This window comes from Gouania willdenowi, chromosome 19 (assembly GCF_900634775.1).
Source record: "Gouania willdenowi chromosome 19, fGouWil2.1, whole genome shotgun sequence".
Classification (NCBI taxonomy): domain Eukaryota; kingdom Metazoa; phylum Chordata; class Actinopteri; order Blenniiformes; family Gobiesocidae; genus Gouania; species Gouania willdenowi.
Genome location: NC_041062.1, coordinates 20308271 through 20331315, shown reverse-complemented (window position 1 = coordinate 20331315; position 23045 = coordinate 20308271). Strand labels below are relative to the sequence as shown.

The following is a 23045-nucleotide window of genomic DNA, read 5'->3' as shown; positions in this document are numbered from 1 at the left end:
TCCATCCTACCCCAAGGTTGAAAAACACTGATTTAGTGACTCCTGAATAGTTTCATGTCTATAGTTTTTTTTAATAATTTCCGGTCATCTCATGCCTGGGGTGAAACCAAGACACTTTATTTGTTCATTTTCCACTCTCTCTCTCTCTCAAGTACCCCCTGTAGTGCCATTGCGTACCCCCATTTGAGAAACACTGGACAAGAAAAACCCAGCCTGTTTGTCACACTATAATTGGCAGTGGTAGAGGCAGCTTAAGGTCCAGCTCTGTTCCTCCTGAATTAATGTGATCTCCTCAAGAGTGACAGTCTCTCATTACAGTGGATGTACGACAGCTGCAAAGTGTCTTAATGAACTTTATTTAAAGGAATGCTGGCGAACAAGAATAAAAAGGTTGAAAAAACAACATGAATTTAAAATAATCAGTGCAAGGCTAAGAAATAATTAAACACGTAATAAGTCTCCACAGCGCTACACAAACAGATAAAGTGACAGTGTCTTTGTGTGGAGCTGCTGAGCCAGGTTCTGAATGCGACACAGGCGGGCGTTGTGTGCGTCGCCCGCGCTGTACACCCTGAAGATCTGGTATCGCTCCTTCTCCTTCAGTGCAAAGTCCAACTCGTTGGCTGAGAGGTGGATGAAGGACTTCTCTTTCTTCACGGTGGACTTCACCTCCACGTACACCACCGCCACCTCGCCGAAGCTCAGCCTGAAGTCGTAGGGATGCCCGCTCTCTCCGCTCTGGTTGCACCACAGGACAGCTGTGGGTCGGCCGGGGTCAGTGCTGTCCTTCCACTGCAGCAGGAAGGAGTTGACCAGCTGCTCGCCCCACTCACCAATCGCTCCCAGTTCTTTGGTGTCGTCAGACAGCAGAACCTGAAAGAAGACAAAGCATCGGATCTCAATGGAGGGGCAGTCCTGAGAATGTGTTCTTATAGCAAAAGCAAAGCATGAATGTGAAGTTTGCTCTTTGAGGGACTGATGCAGAACATCTAATGCTGCGTTCACACCGAATGTATCTTCTGCGGCACCAGACGCGTCTGCCGCACACACGTTCCGCAGGTCTCGCTTCATATGAGCGTTTGAAACGAAAGCACCGCCCACCAGCGACACATCCAACTCGATGAGTTTCACTGCCTGCTGAAGCGAGGAGCTGCGCTCCTTTTTCTCCTCTCATAAACATAGACCACCAGTGAAAAAAGATGGTGTGATTAGCGGCTAATGCTATCCTAGCTCAGCGCTGACTTTCACTACCAAATCCTTCTGGTTATAAAGGTTGTGTCATACAGCTCCAGGTGGTCACACAGCTTCTACTCCATGATTGAATGGGTGAACAGACCGGTGTCTCTGTTGACGTCATCGTCGACAAAGACTTTGATTGGCTTTCGTCATGCGAAACAGTCGCAGGAGTTCAATATTTTCAACTTTTGCGAATGTGTGAATATGACGAAAAATCGGGAGTACGCTCGCACGGCCAATGCTCTTGACACGCGGATCGTACCGCACTGCCGCACAGGAAAGATTTTGCCTCTGGGACGCATCTATCCATTGACATTGTATGTAATCTGGTCGCACAAACATTTCATGATGCATCCTGTGTGAACGCAGCATCATAACACAGGGGTCACCAACACGGTGCCCAGGGGCCCCAGGTAGCCCGCATGCACCATGTGAGGGGCCATCAGGCGCTCTAGTCACCAATGAGCTCTATTTAAAATCTGATTTACTTTCCAGGATTCAAAATCACAAAGATAAATACAGATGAAAGATGTAGTTAGCACTTAGCAAAGTTAAATACTGCTGCACCTGATAAAGTTTTAAATATTAGATTTTAGTTATTAAATTACCATTTTTAAATGTTTATTTTCACTAAAACATTGTGACCAATGTTTTTAAGTGCTGCAGATTTGGTTTACGTTATATGTGATATAGAAAATGTATTTTTAAAAACGCAAGGTGGAAAATATGACATAGTATTATAATTGTTGCATTTTACAAACGTTATATGATTAGCTAAAAGTTGTTTGTTAGTAGCTAGTAAAATCAGAAGATGATCATTTTCTAAGAAACTTTATGAAAATACAACAATTGCATACATTTGGAGAAATAAAATGTTGCATGTTGAAACTCAAACATTTCTTATCTTTTTAAGTTACTGCTAACCTTCCTTATTATCTATCCCTCTAAAGAAAGTGAGACAGTGGACATTTTGTATTTAAAAAGCTCTTTTCTAACTGGTAGCCTTTCAGACCATACAGTACCTATGAAGTAGCTCACAGCTTCAGAATGCTTAACAGATGTGTGAGAATGTGTGCAGCAGGGCTGGGGTCAATTATAATTGTAATCTCGTAATTGATAATAAATTACAATTATGACGTACTTATAATTGTAACTGTAATTGAAAGAATCTGTTGCTGTTGTAATCATATCTGAGTTGAAATTGAGTTCAGAAATTGATTTCGTAATTGTCATGAAAAATGTCTATGATAATATTAAATGAAACGCAAACCTGGGGAATCATGTTACAGTTCTATGATTTACACATACAGTACATAGTAAACAATTATTAAAATAAGTTTCATATCAACTTTTCCCACTACCTGTCAGTTCTCTTTAGCATCATTTTACCATTTAAAAAAAAAAAAAATGAAATCGAAGGGTAAACTGACAGAATAAAAGGCTCAGACACCCACAAAAAAAACTATTAATACCAATATTTTCCATTGATTAGGAAGCCTAACGAGGTAACCAATAGATAGGAAACAAATGAGATGATATATATTTGTTTTTAGGACCCGTTATCATTAGAGATGCTAATAGAAAGCTCGCACAAGAGGAAGTTCAAGATTTATGGGCTTTTTTATTTCAGGCTCAGTAATTGTGATTAATTGTAATCAAACTTTAGTAATTGAGAACGTAATTGTAATTGACTTCCAGGGGGAATAATAATTGTAATTTTAATTGTAATTTTAATCAAACTTTAGTTTAGTTTAGTAATCCTAATTGAGTTGTAATTGAACATGAATAACTGAAGACGTAATTCTAATTGTAATTGATAGTAACTGTAACTGACAGTGGTGGGTCTGTTGCAGGTCAGCTTCATGTCCTCCAGGGGGACGTGTGGAGGGGGGCCTTTGCTCCACAGTGGGACGTCCATGGTCAGTGGAGGACGTGTGTCTGTAGCAGCGCTCGTTCCGTGGAAGGTACTGGAAACCAGCACAGCCTCAGGTGCAGCGCTGATGGACATAAAGACATGGAAACAATCAAAATCAGCTTTAGATTTCCCGATTGGTGATTGATCCATGGAGGAGGAGCTCACATGGTGTCTGAAGCAGCCGGTGCTTCTTCTGTGGTGTCGGCAGGTGGAGAAGGTGCAGGTGGAGGGGTCGGTGTTGGCCGGTGTTCGTCTGCAGCCTGTGAGCAGTCAGTGTGCTGCCTGCGTGCTGTCAGCGACACACAACAGCACATGGACAGTTAAACAGAGAAAACTTCACACATTCAGAAGCTGTTTCTTTAGTTAGCGTTAGCATTTCAGTCACTCAACTTGGATTTAACATTTCTGTTTACAATCTATTCTGTGTTTTCGTACAATCTTGCCAATAATCAGACCAGCCTTCTATAACATAATGAGAGAGGATGCAGGAGGCTTCCTAATTATGTTTTTTTACACTGTTTGTCCAATTTTGACAAATAACTTATTAGACTTATGCTAATACTTATATCATTTGTAACTCCAGTTTTTACCTTCAAATCTTTGGAAAATAATTTCAAACCATTCAACCTTTAACATGTTCAGCGAATAGGATCAACCTTTTCCAATCTTATTGCTAATGTTAAGATATTGCTAGGTTAATGCTGAGCTTAATACTAGGTTAATGATATTATTTGGCTAATGCTAAGTTAGTGCTAATGCTAGGTTAATTCTATTGCTAGGTTAATGCTAATGCTATTGCTATGTTAGTGCTAATGCAGGCAAATACTAATGCTAGGTTAATTCTAATGCTATGCCAATACTAGGTTAGTGCTAATCCTAGGCAAATGTTAAGGCTAGGCTAATGCCAAAGCTAGGTTAATGCCAATGTTAATGCAATGCTAATGCTAGATAATGTTAATGCTAATGATAACTTAAGCTAATGTTAATGCTAGCTAACACTAACGCTAATGTAAATGCTAGCTAACACTAACGCTACTGCTAACACTAATGCTAATGATAACTTGTGCTAATGTTAATGCTATCTAATGCTAATGCAGTGCGACACGGGCCAGCACCTGCATCTTCAGTTGCATTTTCTTCATTCATGTAAAAATGCTTATGTGCAGATCAATGATCATTGTGTATCAATTATAAATAACTCATGTTGGTGTGATGGAGCAGAATGGAGCTGATAGGAGGATTGTTGGTTTCCATTGCCAAGGCATTGTTTTATAGAATTAGTTACAGTCAGAGCCACACAACCTCCAAACTACTACTGTGAGCTCTTTCTTCACCTTGGCTAAACTGGCTTGTTTTGGTGAAATTTGATTCCATCACTCAGTTGTTTGTTTTCCACTAATCCCAGAGGGATGTAGTGACCTTTTCTTTTTCTACTCTTTCTTAGTACAGGAGGCTGCTACTCTCTCCACCTTTAAGGTAAACTCAAAACCTACTTATTCACAAAAGCGTAAACCTAACCAATAGGAACAAAGCCCTAAACCTAAAAATAGAAACTAAAAACGCCAACATTACATTCAAACATAACCCATCATCTACACCTAGTCCTCTATGAGATGATGTCCATTCAGACACAGCTGTGACTGGTTGTGGTTAATCCCCCACTCCTGACCCCTGCTGAATACCCACCACACTGCTTACACACCATGCAACCCCCTACCATTCTCATTCCACTCACACATAGTCTAGCACCAGATGATTCCATGCAGGCAGACCTGCTAATACTGTATCATATTTTTCTGCAGTCTGTGCCTTCTCCTCGCCCTTCTGTTTCAGGTTCTTGAAGCTGGAGCTGGCAGTTAATGATCTGTGGTTCATGGCTCCACTAGTCTGGGACACTCTGATGTTCTATCTCTCTATCCCGTTCTGTTCTCTTTCTGTCCACTAACGCCAACCAGTCGAAGCAGATGTTCTCCACCTCTGAGCCTGGTTCTGTTGGAGATTTCTTCCCGTTAAAAGCTGATGCACGTTCATGTGGATTTGTTGGGTTTTTTGTAAAGAATTGTATATTCCAATAGAGCTTCGATATGACTATTGTTGTATTTTGTGCTATATAAATAAAGTTGAATTGAATTGAACTGAATTAACCTGCATGTGGAGCAGCAGCATCAGATCTCCCAGTGTGATTGTGAGGCTGTGGATGGTTGAACTCTTTCTGAGGGTCGGCCTGGTCTGCAGCTCTGCTGCTGCTGGTCCTGAATGGCTGCGTCCCCTCATGGTTACTGGCTTTAGAAGAGACTTCCTTCTCTGGGTCTCGGTCTTTGGGTGCACATGGAGGAGGCCACATCTTCATGACGGCTTCCACAGCACCGCTGTCTGCGTGAGCTGCAGGACAGGAAGCAGAAGAAGATGAACTCTCACGATGCCTGATGATCCGTATCATACTGTATCTCTTCGTCAGTCAGTACCTGTGCGAGAGCTTCCTGTGCTCTGGATGGAGGCCCGGGGGGGCCAACACATCAGTGTCTGGGCCTCGTCCACCTGTGCGGGCCGTGCTGGCTCCTCAGGGCCGCTGGTGGAGGAGTAACTCCTGTTGAACACTGGAACATGTTCAAAAGGAAAAAAGAAGGAAAGTTGGCTGTGAGGTGGAAAAGCATGACATAATGTTTCTCTGCTGCGCTTCTTGGCCCTCATTTATCAAATCAGGCGAAGTTGATCAATGCGGTGGCTGAATTTGATCGTCATTAACATGTTACGCCCTCAAATATTCCTGGTTTCAGAGGCCCCGCCCACTGAGGTCAAACAAACACTGGTAAGGGAATAAATGTTTCCCAGATGAAAATCAGCGTCCTCACAGCTGAGGTGAATTAAATTCAGTACACATTTAACCAGTGAATACTGATGTTTTAAATGACATTTTACGCACCCACAACCTAAAAGTGTAATTCCCTGCTATTTAATGAAGAAAATTCTTCACAACGTGGTCAAAATAATACTAGATGAGTTAGGCTGGCGAGCGTGCACTTTTAAACCTATGCGTTCCTGTCCGAGCAGGTTTTGTCAGTGGATTATTCCAGTAATCTGTTGAAGGAAAGCCAAAAAAGTGGTATCATTGGTAAAAACGTGGGCTGTTTTCAAACTCATTTTTATGTTGTTTTAATAATCCATTTTGATCTGTTCTGAAAGTGTATCTGCCCTAAATGACTTATGCTGAGGCTTGTTTAATACTTTATTTTCAGACTCAGTCCAGTTTTCCTGTGCTGCAGGACAAATCCACACACTCAGGTTTGTGTACACGAGGTTGGACCTGACTGATTGTAGCGTAGAATTGATAAATGCCGTAGCTTGCGTGAATACAGTCGAACGCACATTGCACGCTCAGATCTGAACGGTTGATAAATAAGGTCTCTACACTACAAGTGTAAGAGAGAGACACCAGCTCTCTTTGTGTTTCTGTGTGTGTGTGTCAGAGAGTCAATTTAAGCACTGGGAATGTGAGATAATGCTAATGGGAAATGAGGGCTAGTGTATTGGTAGCAGCAGACAGAAGTAGCCGAGTACCGATACCTCTCTCTGGGTGGAACTCAGGTTTGGGCGGCTCTGGGACCTCCCACTGCTCCTCATCACTAGGCAGCTCCCTGATGTCCTCTTTGCTCAGGAACCGGGTCAAGGCTCCCTGATCCTGCATTTAATGAAAGACTCAATATTTATTAATGATTCCACTTCTTCTGCTTTATCGTAAAATTGCTTATTTCTGCCAGTGTGTTTAAAAGGTTTCACATTTATGTTATGACTAACCCACAAATCTGAATAAAGATCAAATCTTTAATCAAACTAACATTTCCCACCCATAATCCTTCCCAATACAGTGATTACAGGCTGAAGGCCGTTAACAGCACGGATCACTGCTCTGGAACAATGTGAGTTCGTGTGATATTCGTGTTAATCACATGTAGCCACAGTCAGCCTGACGTGCACTAGGATCAGTGTGTGTCACTCACACTGAGAGAGGCGATCAGACCGCTTAGGAAGTGCATCAGCTCCTTCCTGTGACTGTTCTCTGTGCAGAATAGTTTCACCAGCTCCCTGTGACACACACACACACACACACACACACACACACACACACACACACACACACACACACACACACACACACACACACACACACACACACACACACACACACACACACACACACACACACACACACACACACACACACGTTATAAACACATTACTAACTATAAATGTTCTCTAAAGAAGTTACTGATTAAAAGAAAATGGTGTGAAGGAGTCTGAAACCACTAAAAAAGGCTCCTTTATCCATTTCAATCCATCTTTCCTGTAACCTCCTCACAGGAAGAACAGAACAGAGGCTTGTGTGGATAAAGTGACATTTGACTTTAAACTGAAAATGACTCAAAGCAGCACAACAACATGTCTGTTGTTTAAAACCTCACAGAATATGAAGCTTTGTACAGAAACGACTGAAAACTAAATGTAAAAACATCTGAAAACAGGTTACTGTTTTAAAGCATTGAACGTTATCATCATCATGATTATCATCATCATCATCATCATCATCACTAATGAATCATACTCTGCAGTCTTCGGTCTAATCTGTAAGTGATGGGAGTTTTGGCTCCTCAGAGTTCATGAATCTCACATGATTATAATTTATTAGTAATAAATCTGTTGGTGATTATTATTTATGAGTTTGTATTTGTATGATTGCATGAGACAGTGAGCTACAGTGTTTCCCTCTCCTCCAGACAGGGTGGAATGAACCAATCATCCAGGAGCATTATTAAAGGTGAATGGAAGCTGTGACACACACCTGCAGATGTCCAGGTTTGCTGAGAGGTGGTCTTTTTGGATGTAGAACTCCTTCTGGTCCTTCAGCAGACACATCACATCCTGCAGCTCTATCACAGGATCCTCCCCGTCTGTGACATCCAGCTGGTAGCGAATGTAGAGCTGACCCACCTTTAAAAACACAAACACAACTGCTTTACTGCCTCTGTTCTCTACAAGTGAACGTTGTATCCAACAGTAGAAAGGCAGAATCTCTGACCTGTCTAAAGGAAAGCTGTTTGATCTTTTCCGCAATTTTGCTCTCAATGAGCTCTGAGTAGATGTGTCCCAGGTCGTCATGGTGATAGAGGAACCTCTGAATGTACGGGACCACAGAGCGCACCATGGCCTGCATGGAGGGACACGGCCTCAAGCTCTCAGTCTGAGCCTCAAACTGAACGCGCTCAGAGAGTCGCCGGATACCACAGATCTCTAAGAACAACAGTCTGTCCTGTTCCTCGAATGCGTATCCTGAAGCTGGGAAACAGTAATCATTGTCACTTTCTGCTCAGAATGGGCTTTAGCACAGAGAGCTGAGCACTACTTACCCATATTTGGCCTCTTGCCCTTTGGAGCCGTCCATTTTTCAGCTGGTGGCAGGTTGAGGAGACACACCTGCTTGTAAGGTTTGAAGATCTTCTCCAGCTCTTTGCTGTCACTGATCATTGGTCTCTGAGCCAGACTCACCCATTTGTTGTCTTTGGTTGGAAAGACTCTCTTATCAGAGACCATGCCTGAGCACAGAGTGCAACAACAAAGCAGCTCAGACCCACAGTACAGCCCAAACACTCAGCTTGTCTGTCACACATTATAATTAACTCCAACAAAATGTGCCCCCCATATAAGACGAGACCCTACACAGAGCACGCATTCTGTCTTACTTACTCTACTCATGATTGACACACTTCCAGTGTAACATTGTAAATAAACCCCCTTGAAAATGGACCAGGGGAGTATGGCCCCGTCTATAGAAAGATGGACCCCCTCCTGGTCTATTTGGACATTGTCTTTTGTGCACCTTTTATATGGGGGGGTCTACATTCTATGCCATAAAAAATGGACCCCGACACTATAGTACACATTAAATACAGGGTACAGTTGGTAAAGGCTCAAACATACTCGGGTGGACCCCACACACAACAGACTCTGCGCGCTCTCCTCAGAGCTTACATACTAGAGCGCACCACCGTGGACTAGTTTCCATTAAAACCCTACATGTCCCATGATCCTTAGCGCTTCTCTGTAGATCTTCACGAGGAGTCCGCGCAGACACTGCTTTGCGAGTATGTTTGAGCCTTAACAATTTCATTGAAATTTTATACATAAAGGCTGTCATTAAGTGTCGTTTGTTACCCTAACAATAGCCCCTAACCTTAACCCTAACCAGGGTTGGGGTCAATTACATTATTCAGTTACAATTATGTTATTACAAATATTTTTCATCCTCAGAAAGTCAAATAAAATTACGTTCTTAATTACTAAAGTTTAATTACAATTAATCACAATTACTGAGCCTGAAATAAATAACCTAATAAAAGTTAACCATCCTCTTGTGTTAGCTCTCTGTTAGCATCTCTTATGATAACAGGTCCTAAATCAGCTGTAAAATACACTAAAAACATATATCTATCATCTAGTTTGTTTAGTATCTATTGGTTACCTTGTTAGGCTTCCTAATCAATGAAAATATTGGTATCAATATTTTTGGTGTGGGCGTCTGAGCCTGTTTTGCGTCAGTTTAACCCTCGATTTAAGTTTTTTTAAATGTTAAAATGTGTCAAAGCTTGATATAAAACATGTTTTAATAATCATTAACTCTACATATGTGTAGAACTGTATCTAGAACTGTAACATGGTTACTCAGTGTTGCGTTAAATTACAATTGACAATTTGTATAGGATTTTCAAGGCAATTACAATTATAAAGTCAATTACCTGAACTCAATTACAATTTAATTGTGATTATGGCAGCGTAACGATTTTTTAAATTAAAATCATAATTACACCATAATTGTAATTAATTATTAATTACACAATTACAATGATAATTGACCCCAACTCTGACGCTAACCATACCTAACCAGTGACAGATATTGACAGCGTAATGTCAGCCTCTATGTATAAAACTTCAAGTAAAGTGTTAATGTACTTTTTCTACACGTGTAATGTAGTTCTTACTTCTTTATATTGACAAAGAAACTATTATCCCAAAACTGCACTTGACATTTTCACAGTATACCAAGATCAATGTACAAACCCTAACCCACACATAACAATGTCATACAATGTCATATTCCTGGTCCCTTTTTGAAGAACATACACGAGCACTTTGAACCAGTTGTTATTATTTAAGAGTCTATTTATCTTTTTTTTTTTAAAATTCACTCCCTGTTGTATTTTGTTTTCATTGTTCAAATTCAGTTATGTTATTAAAATTATTCACATTCCAATGCAAAAATTCCGGGAGGCGGGGGGGTTGATATTCTATAGACAGAGTCTAAATTCTGCAGCTGAAAATGGATGGATACAGCAGTGCTATTTTCTGATTGGCCAATGTGTAGTTGATCTTATTGACGGGGCGGGGCCAAGCTCCCGTTGGGCTCTATGATGGCCAGTGCGTCTTGCCAATCCATCTGATTGGCTTATAGGTCACTGATTCAAGCAAAGCATGCCTTCGCCTCATCTGTTCATAGATCACAAATCTTTTTTATATATGTCTATGTGAAGAATGTGCAGCGGTTTTTATTGCTCCTCAGCGTGAGAAATGTTGTGCGTGAATGTATTGAATGTGTGAGCCCTGATAGAACTGCTGATGTGTCATTCTTATACTGACTTCTTTGTTGGATTTGTTACCTGTGTTTGTCTACCTATACTAGGCTGGTTACGGTAATTACACTGGTTAGTTCTGCAGGTTGGTTATGAACTGACTGATAATTAATTGGAGTCAACAGCATTAGCATAGAATGATGAAGCTTTGAATATCAACAGTTAGCACTACTTACCTTTGAGAGTGGAGCAGTAACTCTGATTTAAGTTAGACTGGGAGAAGCTTTCCATGTGTCCAGGAAGTATACACTTCTGAGCTATAAAACATAGTTAGATTAGATTAGATTATGTAGAATCCAAAGGAACAAACAGCGAGCAGATGCTGGTGAGAGAACAGACAGTAAGGAATAAAGATCCCCGAGGATGTTAGAGTGCTCACCCAGCGTGGCGTAGAGCGTGGATACATCCTGTAGCACCTCAGCAGTTGGTATAGAAGAAGACGAGCAGATGAGCTCCAGCAGGCCCACATACTGGTTCATATTGGGACTGTGATCCACATTCAGCAGCTGCACACAGGTACAGTACATTTGGTAAGTTTTATCAGATGAAGAAATAGTGAAGGGTCATAGATCAATAAATCTGAGATAAAAGGTTGAAATTGCCGCTCAAAAGTTTGTTTTGATCCCATTTCACGGACTGAAAGTTGTAGCAAAACAATGGCAGAATGAAAATTGAATGTCTGGTGGAGCGAGGTGACATCATGAGGAACTCTCTACCTAACCCTAACTCGAACTAAAAAGGTGTGAAGCCAATCACTGGCCTTCTTGTCTGGTGAAGAAACAACAAATCACAGTAAGAATGAAGTAAAGGTTTGAGACTCCACATCCCATAATGCAATGTACTGTATATATTAGTTTTATTTTAATAAGATTACAATTTCATTTAGTAAATGTTTTTATCCAAAGCAATGTACAGCGGTTAGCGTTAAGTGACTTGCTCAACATCCATGTTGGGCCAAGTTGGATTTGAACCAGTGACCCTCCAATTAAAAGCCATGGTTCCTTTACTGTTACGCCACCACTGCTTGGACGTGCTTTAAAACAGAGGTCACCAACACGGTGCCTGCGGGCCCCAGGTAGCTCGCATGAACCATGTGAGGGGGCCCTCAGGAACTCACCAATGCGTTCCATCTAAAATCTGATTTCCTTTCCAGGATTCAAACTCACTAACATAAATACGTATTAGAGATGTTGTTAGTACTTAGTAAAGTTAAATATTGCTGAGAAAGTTTTAGTGTTAAATTTATCTTTAAATGTTCATTTTTCCTGAAACATTGTTTTTGTGTTGCAGATCTGGTGTATGGTCAGTGGTCGTGATGTGCGTGCCAGGATTTTTCTAACTTGGGCCCCGCATGTACAGCAAAATCTTACCCGCACCGCCCACCCTGATCTGCTGCCTCTATTTTCAGAACCCGCCTCAACTTAACCCGCAAGAGTAAAATGTGGGGAAAAATGTGTCAGCGCTGTAGAGGCGTGAACGGCATCACGCTTTACGTCCAACGTAGAGTTCAGTTTAAAGTGTAAAGAAAAAAGCTAATGCTGCGCACAGTATTGTGCCATCTGAGCTGCAGCAGAGCTGTGAGCCAGCGCTGATTGGCTGTGCATGTGAGTTACACAGCAAATGAGCTCACAGCTCCAATGCATTCACTGACAGTCGTAATGTAAGAATTACTGCAGAATTACTGCACATTTTTTATTTATGATTATAAATGAACACATCACACGAAATGGCAACTGTCGGTTCAAAAATGACCCGCCCCAACCCGAACCGAGATTAATTGATCATTTCTTCACCCGCACCGCCCCGCCACGCGGGTTACCTGCGGGTAACCCGTTGACTTGCGCATCACTAGTCAGTGGTACAGTATGTTATACAATATATAAGATATATTTTTTAAACACAAGGTGGATTTTCTATCAAATTTAATGAAAATAGAAATATTGTATAAATTAAAAGTGTTTCATGTTGAAACTTAAACATTTCCTACCTTTTTAAGTTACTGCTATAGCCTTCCTTATTATCTAAGCCTCTAATGAAAGTGAAACCGTGAAAATGTAGTATTTAAGAAGTTGTAGCTCTGTCCCTACGAAGTAGCTCACAGTTTCAGAGAGGTTGGTGACCCCTGCTTTAAAATGATCCCCATTGTGTGTTTTTAAAGAGTAAGTAAACCCCAAACCAACTTATTTCTGCTGAATATATGTGGATTTGGGTATTAAGTAGTGCAGTTGATTGATCCTAGTCCCACTCTTCACATTTTAGTAAAAGTATTTTAATTTTGCGTATTTAGCTGTAAAATGTCCGGTATACTGGCCACTAAGGGTTGAACGTCGGCTATTACAAGTGAATTTTGCTATACATAGTTCCCACAGGACATGTGACCTCCTCGGAGATGCCATCTTTGAGGGCACTAGTGTTGTTTATCTGCTTCGCTGCATTCTACTCCACAAAAGACGGTTAAAACCAACTTACAAAACCAAAAAGCGGTTTAGATAAACAAACGAGACACAGATAGACGGAGTGCATCAGTATCAATCCGCACAAAGTTTGTCAAACCAAAATACCACTGACCACAAATACCTTCCTGCTATAACGTACATAGTCATTCTAAAGTATTTGGTTTGTTCCAAAAGTGCTTATACTATGGAAGAGTACAAGCTTTCAAATCACTCGAGGCGTACAACCAGTTTGTAAATGGTTGGGTGAAAGATGTGTTCAGCATGATGGCGAATGGGAAAGTGCTTGTGACACGCAGGGTATGCCTGCAAAACCATTTAAGTAAACAAGGCAATTTATATCATGGATTTCAATAGGAGGGAAGGAGGGGGGACCTCGGTGGGCACCGCAGCTGGAGAGATCCACGAGAAGGGCCCGGCGCGCGTTAACCCAACACGAAACTACCATATTGTGCTCTTTTGGCTGTGAACAGAGGCCAAACTCATTTCAGCTGCCCACAGCATTGGCGCCGGGTCGGGAAATGCCCGTATGTTGTGACGTCATGTGGGAACTATGTATTGGTTGAACGGTAAGCTCTTGAAACCCAAGCGTCATCACTTTAACTGTTGGCCCCGCCACCGTGGTTGTGACTGTTGGGAGGAAACTCTGGAGGCGAAAAGTCTTCCACCTCAAATGACCTCTCTGTGGCAAAAGTGTCCGCACTGTCGGACTCGCTCATGTTTAGCTCATTAGCTAGCAGTTGTGATGGGTTTTGATTCTGTGTGTGGGGGGACGGAGGGGAGTGGGCGGTTACTGAAAGTAGCTGGGCGTGTCTTACTGCACTTACCCTTTAAGCCAATTTGATGTGTTTTACTGTGCTGAATGTTGTGGCTGTGTCAAAAAAAGAATTTCTGCCACTGCTTCAGGACAGACAATAAAGTCTATCTATTCTATTCTACACCCACTGGTCTGCGGCCTTCTCCATTCGTCTCTCCTAAAGGTGATACTAGACATGATAATAAAAGCACGGTAGTGACTGGTGCATCTTACTCTGGTGAAGAAGTCCTTCAGAGGGCTGTAGAAGTGAACCAGCACTCTGGGCTCCTGCACAGGGCAGTGTGGCTCCTGAGTCAGCATTCTGTAGCGCTGGAACATCTTGGTGGAATCGCTCCAGCAGACTTCTTTCAGGTGGTAGAAACGCCCAGAACACCACTCGTTGTCATGCCTGGAGATGCATACGTTAGTCACGTGACCTCCTGAGCAGGAGAACTGAGTAGTTCATTAAGCTAAAACAGACACATGATGAGGGGAGCCACCTGTTTTCCTCCACAAACACAGCCGGGCTGTGCTGGAACAGCTGCTTTAAGCTGCTCTGAGAACAGTTGGCCTGCAGGTAGTTGTAGATGTTGTGAATGTGCTGCACTGTGGAGGTAAAGCAGGCGCCCTCCACCTCCCCCTCCTCTCCATGTGGACTTTGCTCCTGCTCGTCTCCTTTGGGTTGGATGCACCACTTCTTCAAGTAGTCGATCAGATTGTCCACTGTGACAGTTTCTCTCATGCCTGGAAGACACCAAACCAATATCTTAATTTCAGAGGTGAAAGTAATTAATTATAAGTACTCACGTTACTGTAATTGAGTTTCTTTCATGGGTACTTTTTTGAGTATATTTCTCAATCAATTATGATAGATAGATAGATAGATCTGTCTATCTATCTATCTATCTATCTATGTAGATCGATAGATCGATAGATAGATAGATACTTTATTAATCTAGAGGGAATTCTAAATTTAAATTTAACTTAAAGAAGTAAAGTAAGATGTTACATTTCTACACCCACCCATTACTGAGTAAATTATTATTATTATTATTATTATTATTATTATTATTATTATTAATGATCATCGGACATTGTTTAACTACAAAAAATACAAAATTAAAATAATCAAACAACAATCATAGCCGAGACCAAACCGGCATTGAATGCTGGTTATTTTCTCAGTTTTAGAGTTCATAAATGTATCTATACTTAGAGCATGAGGACTTTTCAATTGTTCTTGTTGGAGTTCTTCTTATTATTTTTCTTCCGCAACTCCTTAGTCCTGGAACTCCTCCTAGGCTATTAATGCAGCACTAATGACACGTATGTCATCTCATAGGGGCAATGTCAAGGATGTGCAGTCAATCAGTCAAAATGTCAAGGTCAAGGTTAAGGTTAACTAGAAACTTTTACTTTGAGTACTATTTAATTGAGCTACTTTTTACTTGTACAATGAGTATTTTTGGAGTATTGGTTGGATGAGCATGAATAGGAAACATTAGGCTGTGTCGTGGTTTTACCCAGATCTCTGGTGAACGTGCTGGAGTCCAGGTTGATGTAGGACACGTGAGTTCCAAGCAGGTCACAGACTTCTGTTGATGTAAGATACACAGAGCTGGGACAGAGGAACTTTCTCTCTATCCGTCCTCCCTGCTGGGGGCGATGGGCCGGAACCCAGTCCAGACGGCAAAGGTAGTGATAAAAGGATGACTTGGTGCTTTTGGTTGGATGTCCGTTGCTGTCGATCACCTGAGCCGTGAGGAACTTTGAATAGCAATGTCTGCAACATGAACAGACCAAAGGAAGAGGAGATTACACACACACACACACAAAGCGAGTAGTCATGGTGACATCAAGATCTTGAGCTGAGAACGTTTTCATCCATGAACAAGTGTGTGACCTACATTTGTGTGCACGTCATCACTGAGCAGCAGTGCACGTGCCTCCAGCTCAGAGTTCATTTAACTGTGTTCAATTTCTCCTTGTGTGTATAGTGACACAACAACCACGGTTAGGGTCAATTTTCAGTTACAATTACATTTTCAATTACGATTACAGTGACCAGCATTTTTTTCCAGTTAAAATCAAATTCAAGTTATTTTTTATCCTCAGAAAGTCAATTACAAATATGTTCTCAATTCCTAAAGTTCAATTACAATTAATCACAATTACTGAGCCTGAAATAAATAACCTAATAAAAGTTAACCTTCCTCTTGTGTTAGATTCTCTTATAACGAGTCCTAAACCAGCTGTAAAATACACTTAAACTATAATATAGGTTTTCATTTTTTTGATACGAAACATTTAATAATTGTTAACTATATTTGTGTAGAACTGTACATAGAACTGTAACATGGTTCCCCAGTTTTGCGTTAAATTATAATTGACAGTTTTATAGAATTTAAATGGCAATTACAATTACAAAGTCAATTATCTAAACTCAGTTACAACTGAATTATGATTACGACAGCAACAGATTTTTAAAATTACAATTACGCCATAATTGTAATTAATTATTGATTACGCAATTACAATTATAACTGACCCAAACTCTGACAACAACCCATTTATAGTGTTAAAAAAACACACACACGCTGTACTATAAGAACTTGATCAGTGGAGATTTAAGTTTTATCAAAGACAAAGTTTCATTCAGTGATGAATTAAGTATTTAGGCTTTGGAGTGTACCTGTAGTTCATTCCATTTTATTATTACTATTATTAATTGAAGGTGTCTAATAATGTTTTCCAGTGTTCGGTAGCTATAATTCAATGAAAATAGAGATGTGGATAAATAGTATCACTAGAGCAGCTATGGAGGAGCTGTAAAATGCAAAAACAAGGACAGGCTGGTTTCATTATTCATTACCCTGAAGCCCTATCGTCACTCACATGTCTCTAATAAAATAAATCCACATTATTAATCCATCAAAAGCACTCAGGCACAAAGATGGTCACTGCTTTTCTCTGTGGAATGAAATGATTTCAAATTGTCCTCAAATGTCACCTCTGTAATCACTTAATGGCTTTCATACAGAGAATAGAAAAGACTAATCCCACAGCCATTAACAATCCGTGTACTGTTCGTTCTTTGGTTATTGCATTTTAAAACCAAATAAATGTTTTTTTGTTTTTTGTTTTACTGACTTAAAACCAAAACAGAATTACAGAAAAATCAGATAAGCAGCGTTTTTCAGTTTTAAAATTAAATCTTGCTCTGTTTGTGTGATATTTGGATATTTAAGGTAAACTCGGACTAGAACTTTTAATGCCCTCCAAAAAGCTGTGTAATGGTTTTCGCAAAAGTGTCAAATGGTAAAAGTTCATCAAAACATCTATTGTTCCTCACAACAGCCTCACAGTCGATAGTCACATGTTTATTTGGAAACTATTTGGACCGGAACACCACAAAACGAAACATATATGTGAGCAGCTTTTTACGAGCTGAATGAAAACAGGAGCAGGACCAGAAAACTACTGAAATAAATCCTAAATAGTCCTATTGTATGCAGAGAAATGGTCTAGGACCTGTGGAGGGAAACCAGGTACAGCAGACTTCAGTTCTTGCTCTAATTTTCTGGTAAATATCCAAATATCTCACAAACAGAGCAAGATTTGGCCATTAATATTTTCCTTTTTGTTGTTTCTGCTTTGGTTTTATGTCAGTAAAACCAACACTGTTTATTTGTTATTTTGATTTGTTTTTAAAAGGGAAAAACCAAAAAACGTACAGTACACGGATTATTAATGCTAGCGGTTTGTGACTCTTTGGGAAAGGACACGACACAGGGAGCAGAAATGTTACCCGCTGTCCCAGTTAGACGTCAGCAGCTCAAGCAAAGCCATCCTCTGCTCAAGGAGGATGGAGTCGGGCAGCTGGGCGGTGGCCAGGGAGTGAAACTCCTCACAGGGGTGGTCATCCAGCACAAAGCCCTCAGCTGAAGTTTGAGGCCACATGCTCCCTTCGACTGCCCAGGGACTGGAGGCCTGTGGAGGCACAAACACACACAGAGAATGAGCTATAATGTCAACACAAGGAGATACAACACCAAACAAGAGGACATAGTCATCAACATGCCCTACCAGATTGGTTGTCATTATAACTCACAGCCTTTTCCTAAACGTCCTAAATCTAAAAACTTAGATGTATACATAAAAAAACATTATCACATCAGAATATAAAATTACTAACTCTCTTAAACAGTTTCTGAGAAAAGCTGTCCCCTTTAACTCGAACGGACGGAGCTCAAACCTATATCCCCCTTCCCCACTTTGTGTGTGTGGGGGGGGGTAATAAATGATCACAGCATGTGGAGATCACTGCAACAGAACCTTTCATAGAAAAAGTCTAGATCGTTCTCCACAGGGTCATTCTGATTAGGCCTGCACAACATATTCAGATTCAAGATATATTGAGATTTCTATTATGGTCATATAGAAAATTACAATAACACCATATATATATATATATTTTTTTTTTTTTTTTTTTTTTTTCTTTTTCCGAAGCCTAGCAAGGTAACCAAGAGATTAAAAAAACAAATTAGATGATAGATAATATTTTCTAGTGTATTTTACAGCTGATTTAAGACATGGGTCAAAACTGACCTGTTTTCATTAGAGATGCTAACAGAAAGCTATTACAAGAGGAAGGTTACGTTTCATGGGCTTATTTATTAAAGGCTCAGTAATTATGATTCATAGTAATTGGACTTAAGTAATTGAGAATGCGATTGTAATTGACTTTCAGGGGGAAAAATTATCATTTTGATTTTAATTGGAGAAAATATTCAACATAATCATAATTAAGTTGTAATTAAATATGGATAATTGAAGACAAAATGGTAATTTAAAAATGTAATTGACCCCAACCCTGACTAAGCCTGAAATAAATAACCTAAGTTAACCTTCCTCTTGTGTTAGCGTTCCTTTAGCATATCTAATAATAAATGGTCAAATGTGGGAAATCTTGATATGAAAATGACATCTTAACTTCATATGCGTCGAACTGCACATAGAACTGTAAAACGTTTCCCAGTTTTGTATTAAATTACAATTAACAACTTTTAAAGAATTTTCATGACAAATACAATTACAAAGTCAATTATCTGAACCCAATTACAATGTAACTATGATTACAACTGCAACAGATTTTTCAAATTACAAATACAATAATTGTTACGTCGTAATTGTAATTAAATATCAATTGCAATTGACCCCAACCCTGGCTGGAGTTGTGTTGGACTATGGACTATGGACTACTACTGCTTTCACAGACACCTCCCCATCCATCATGGTACACCCAGACCATCACCTCATCACGTATCCATGTCTCTAAAATGCTTACATTCAAAACCAACAAGACAATATTGTTTATTTTAGCTCCATGATGTGCTGTGAGTTTCCATTACTTTCCACTTCAACTTGGAGCCCAGTGTAAACAACGGTATCATCCTTCTCTTTAGGTACATCCCAGGCTGAAGCAGAAATGTGTGGCCTGTGATAAGTCACCTGCTCTTTCTGCTCATCCCGTAAAGCCACTAGTGATATCTCTGGTCCTGGTGTGACTCATCATCATTACAACCTTTAGCCCATAATCACTGGTTAATTCACCACTGAGTCACATGAAGGTTTGGTGTCCATGCAACAGTAAATATTTGGCGTGGAACAACACACCCACACACTAATAACGCATGTTCTTCTTTTAGCTTTTCATAAAACAAATATTTGAAGAGACAGTGATTAAATATTGTGACAATCTTTCATTTAAACCCTGCGTGACGCAGCAATTCTAGCATAGCTGGCTTTTCGAGTTATTGTGAAATTTAAAGAACTGCTTAAGACAGTGAAAAAGCCTTTAGAGGGATGACAGTGTAGCATTAGCTGCCCAGCTTGTAAGTTAAATCCTGAAATCAGAGGTTATTGAAAGTCTTTTCTCTTTTATCCATGCGTGTACTTTTAGTTTTTACATTTAATTAGAAAAAAAAAACAGTAATAAAAGGCCAGTTAATGATTTCTCTTCATGTCAGAAGTTTTCTAATGCTAAAGCTGGATGTGTTTCCTTTTCTTACTTGTACTAAAAAGCCGTATATTGTGTCAGTTGTTCCCTGTTCTCTGTGTACATCAGTCAGAATAGGTTTTATTCCCTGCAAACTTCAACAGGATGATGTTATACACTCCATTGTTTTCCATCATCTACCACTTCATCTAATTAAGGTCAGATTAAACTTTTATTTGCCTCTTTTAATGCTGTTGAAAGCATTAGAAAAACTACAAATAAATAGTTTATCATAGAACACGGGGATGGGAGCCTCCTAGACATTGTACCTACACCCAGCCCTTGTTAGTGGACCTGTTCTAACTGGGACACTGAGTAAGGGCAGTTTCCAGGAGCACAGTGACACTTTCTTAATGCCCTCCTCACCAGTTCAGCAGTGGACAGGCTTTGCCGCTCTTTGCGGATGATGAGCCCATCTTCAACTCCAAGAGCACAGAACAACTCCCTCCACCCAGGCACGTCCTCGTCTGTCTGCACGTAGCAAGGGCTCAGCAAGGTCCAATCACAGCCTGAGGGGGACGCAGATCACACACAGGGGTGTCAAACTCATTTTAGTTCAGGGACCAAATACGAAGTAGTTTGATCTCAAGTAGGTCACAGATCCTATGCGGGAAAACAAGTAATTTTAACATTATTGGGCCGTAGTTTTCACTTTTACGTATACATAAAATACAAACTACGTAAGAAACCAACACTATTCAAGCAATAAGTGATGGATATCAGTCTCAACAGCGTCTTCACTTTAAATTTCCTTGATTTTGTTTCCAATTTCTATTCAATTAAGGGGAATGTTACGTAATAATTTGAGGAAAATTAAAGGATATTGTAACAATTTTTTGTTTTTTTGAGCAGTAAAAATAAAAAAGTTACATCATGCAATATAAGCACCAGGAAAACTGTGAGCCCCTGCAAATATTGTTTCATTTACACCAGGGGTCTGCAACCTGCGGCTCTGGAGCCTCATGTGGCTCTTTGACTCTTCTGTAATGGCTCCCAATAGCTTTAAAAAAGTATTGAAATAAAGAGACAGAGGCTATTAATGACTAATGACAAATAAAATCATGATATAACAATTTGTTAACCTAAAAATAAATCACATTTTGCAATGACTCGGCCACCTTCCTACTTCATCTCCTGCAACATTTACAAACTAACTACTAACCTTCAGTTTAAATTTTCTGGTAAAATAACTAAAACATAAAAAACACTATTCTGGAAGAAAATAGAGATTTTAATTGTGTGGGAACAGATTCATTTAATGTGCCTGTTAAATATGTAGCGTCATGATCATGCGTCATCAAATTCAAGTCACTTTTGTATCCTTTCAAATACATTAAATAAATAAAAAATCTTTTTTTATATAACATTGTGTTCATGTAAACTGAGATGCATAAGAATTTGAAAATGCAAGATACTGTTTTGTTGTTATTTCTTGATGTTAATTTATTTTATTTTATTTTATTTTACACTGTTTTTAAGTTTCCATTTACATGATCAATATAAATCAAATCAAATCAAATCAAAATAAACCAAAGATTATTCTATAAAATTTTAACTATGGAATTTAATACACTGTATTGTCTTTATTGAGAAGGTATTTTTTCGGCTCTGGAAGGACTTTAATCCAGGTGAGATGAGACAAAATGGCTCCTTTTGAGAGTAAAGGTTGCAGACCCCTGATTTACACAATGATTTATGTTTTTTCTGTCATTTTTGCTTTCTCTTGCGGGCCAAATTGGATGATTCAAAGGCTTGGCTTGAACTGCTGGATTGTTTATTTAGTACAAACAATAACAAAGCTCTTCACAGAGGAGGAACATTTAATGCAACAGACATAACTTTAATAACGTACTATGAATATTCCACGTGTGTGTGTGTGTGTGTGTGTGTGTGTATTTCTACCTACCAGGCAGTTTTTTTGGCAGGTCGATGTTTCCATATTCTTTGGAAAAGTGAACCCTTTCAGTTCCCGGGCACAGTAGACCCCTGCTGGTGAGAACTGGCACTGCGATGTCTGAGTAGTCCCGGCTGGAGGAGTGCTGCTTGATGAAAACTAAGTAACTCACCACCACCGACTCAGCCTTGGACTTTGGAGATGAGAGGGAAAGATCACAACGTTTCAGTAAAAACCTTTCAACAGCAGAGGCAGCAGATGTAAGGCTGTATTATTATTACCTTCCATTTGTTGTTACGGATAGTGGGATAGATGTGCTGCTCCAAAAGCTCCTCAGGCTCCAGTTTGTGAACCCCAAGTCTTTTGAGCAGCTCTCGAACCTGCTGACTTTCCAAAGGTTCCAAACAGTTAAGCAGAGAAGGATGAACCACAGGGATGTCCTCGTAGAGTGCAGAGAGCCCTGTGGGCAGAAATCAATGTCAAAGTTAAAGCTGCAGTATGTAGAATACGCTTTCCGCTCCGTTTTTGAAACAAAAACCGAAACTTAGTGTCTCTTACCCGTGTCTTTGTGAACGCTCTTAGCTACTTTTTTCTCACTCGAGACTAGTGACAAATGTAGGGACTTTATCTTCTGTTATTGGAGATTTTTTCTGGTGTTTTACATCACCCTCATAGATTTATAAATCTCATTTACAGGGCCAGGAGAAGGAGAAGAGATTTACTGTCCACTCAGAACACTTTGGATTACAATATGATCAAAGATGATTGTGGATTTTTGACCAAATGATGTAAAAAAAAAACACACATACTGCATCTTTAACGTGTTTTTAATGTTTCATCTAATACATTCAAAGAATGATGTGAGGACAGGGTGAGAGTCAACCCTGTGGAAAGGACTGATGGTGGTGGTGGTAACTTTGTGGAAATAAGTCATTAAAAATCCTAAAGAAATTAACTTAACGGAATCCATTTAGGAAACGGTGTAAAGCAGTGTTTCTCAAATTGGGGTACGCG

The 23045-nt window shown here is 40.0% G+C and overlaps 1 protein-coding gene across 4 annotated transcripts in view; it reads right to left on the bottom strand.

Moving 5' to 3' along the window:
- Window positions 1-340: 340 nt before the first annotated feature.
- The window catches only part of LOC114481634 (uncharacterized), a 69048-nt gene continuing 46343 nt past the window's right edge, over window positions 341-23045 (bottom strand). For all 4 annotated transcript variants that reach the window (XM_028476601.1, XM_028476603.1, XM_028476604.1 and 1 more), the window contains 19 exons: window positions 22313-22491; window positions 22044-22224; window positions 20504-20646; window positions 17888-18069; window positions 15603-15862; window positions 14580-14823; window positions 14314-14488; window positions 11210-11336; window positions 11007-11087; window positions 8554-8739; window positions 8226-8482; window positions 7989-8137; window positions 7150-7234; window positions 6716-6830; window positions 5617-5748; window positions 5297-5533; window positions 3317-3440; window positions 3071-3233; window positions 341-873 (listed from right to left, as the gene is read on the bottom strand). In XM_028476601.1, the coding sequence (XP_028332402.1) occupies window positions 469-873; window positions 3071-3233; window positions 3317-3440; window positions 5297-5533; window positions 5617-5748; window positions 6716-6830; window positions 7150-7234; window positions 7989-8137; window positions 8226-8482; window positions 8554-8739; window positions 11007-11087; window positions 11210-11336; window positions 14314-14488; window positions 14580-14823; window positions 15603-15862; window positions 17888-18069; window positions 20504-20646; window positions 22044-22224; window positions 22313-22491 (3425 nt within the window). In that variant the 3' untranslated portion in view covers window positions 341-468. The remainder of the gene's footprint in view (window positions 874-3070; window positions 3234-3316; window positions 3441-5296; window positions 5534-5616; window positions 5749-6715; window positions 6831-7149; window positions 7235-7988; window positions 8138-8225; window positions 8483-8553; window positions 8740-11006; window positions 11088-11209; window positions 11337-14313; window positions 14489-14579; window positions 14824-15602; window positions 15863-17887; window positions 18070-20503; window positions 20647-22043; window positions 22225-22312; window positions 22492-23045) is intronic.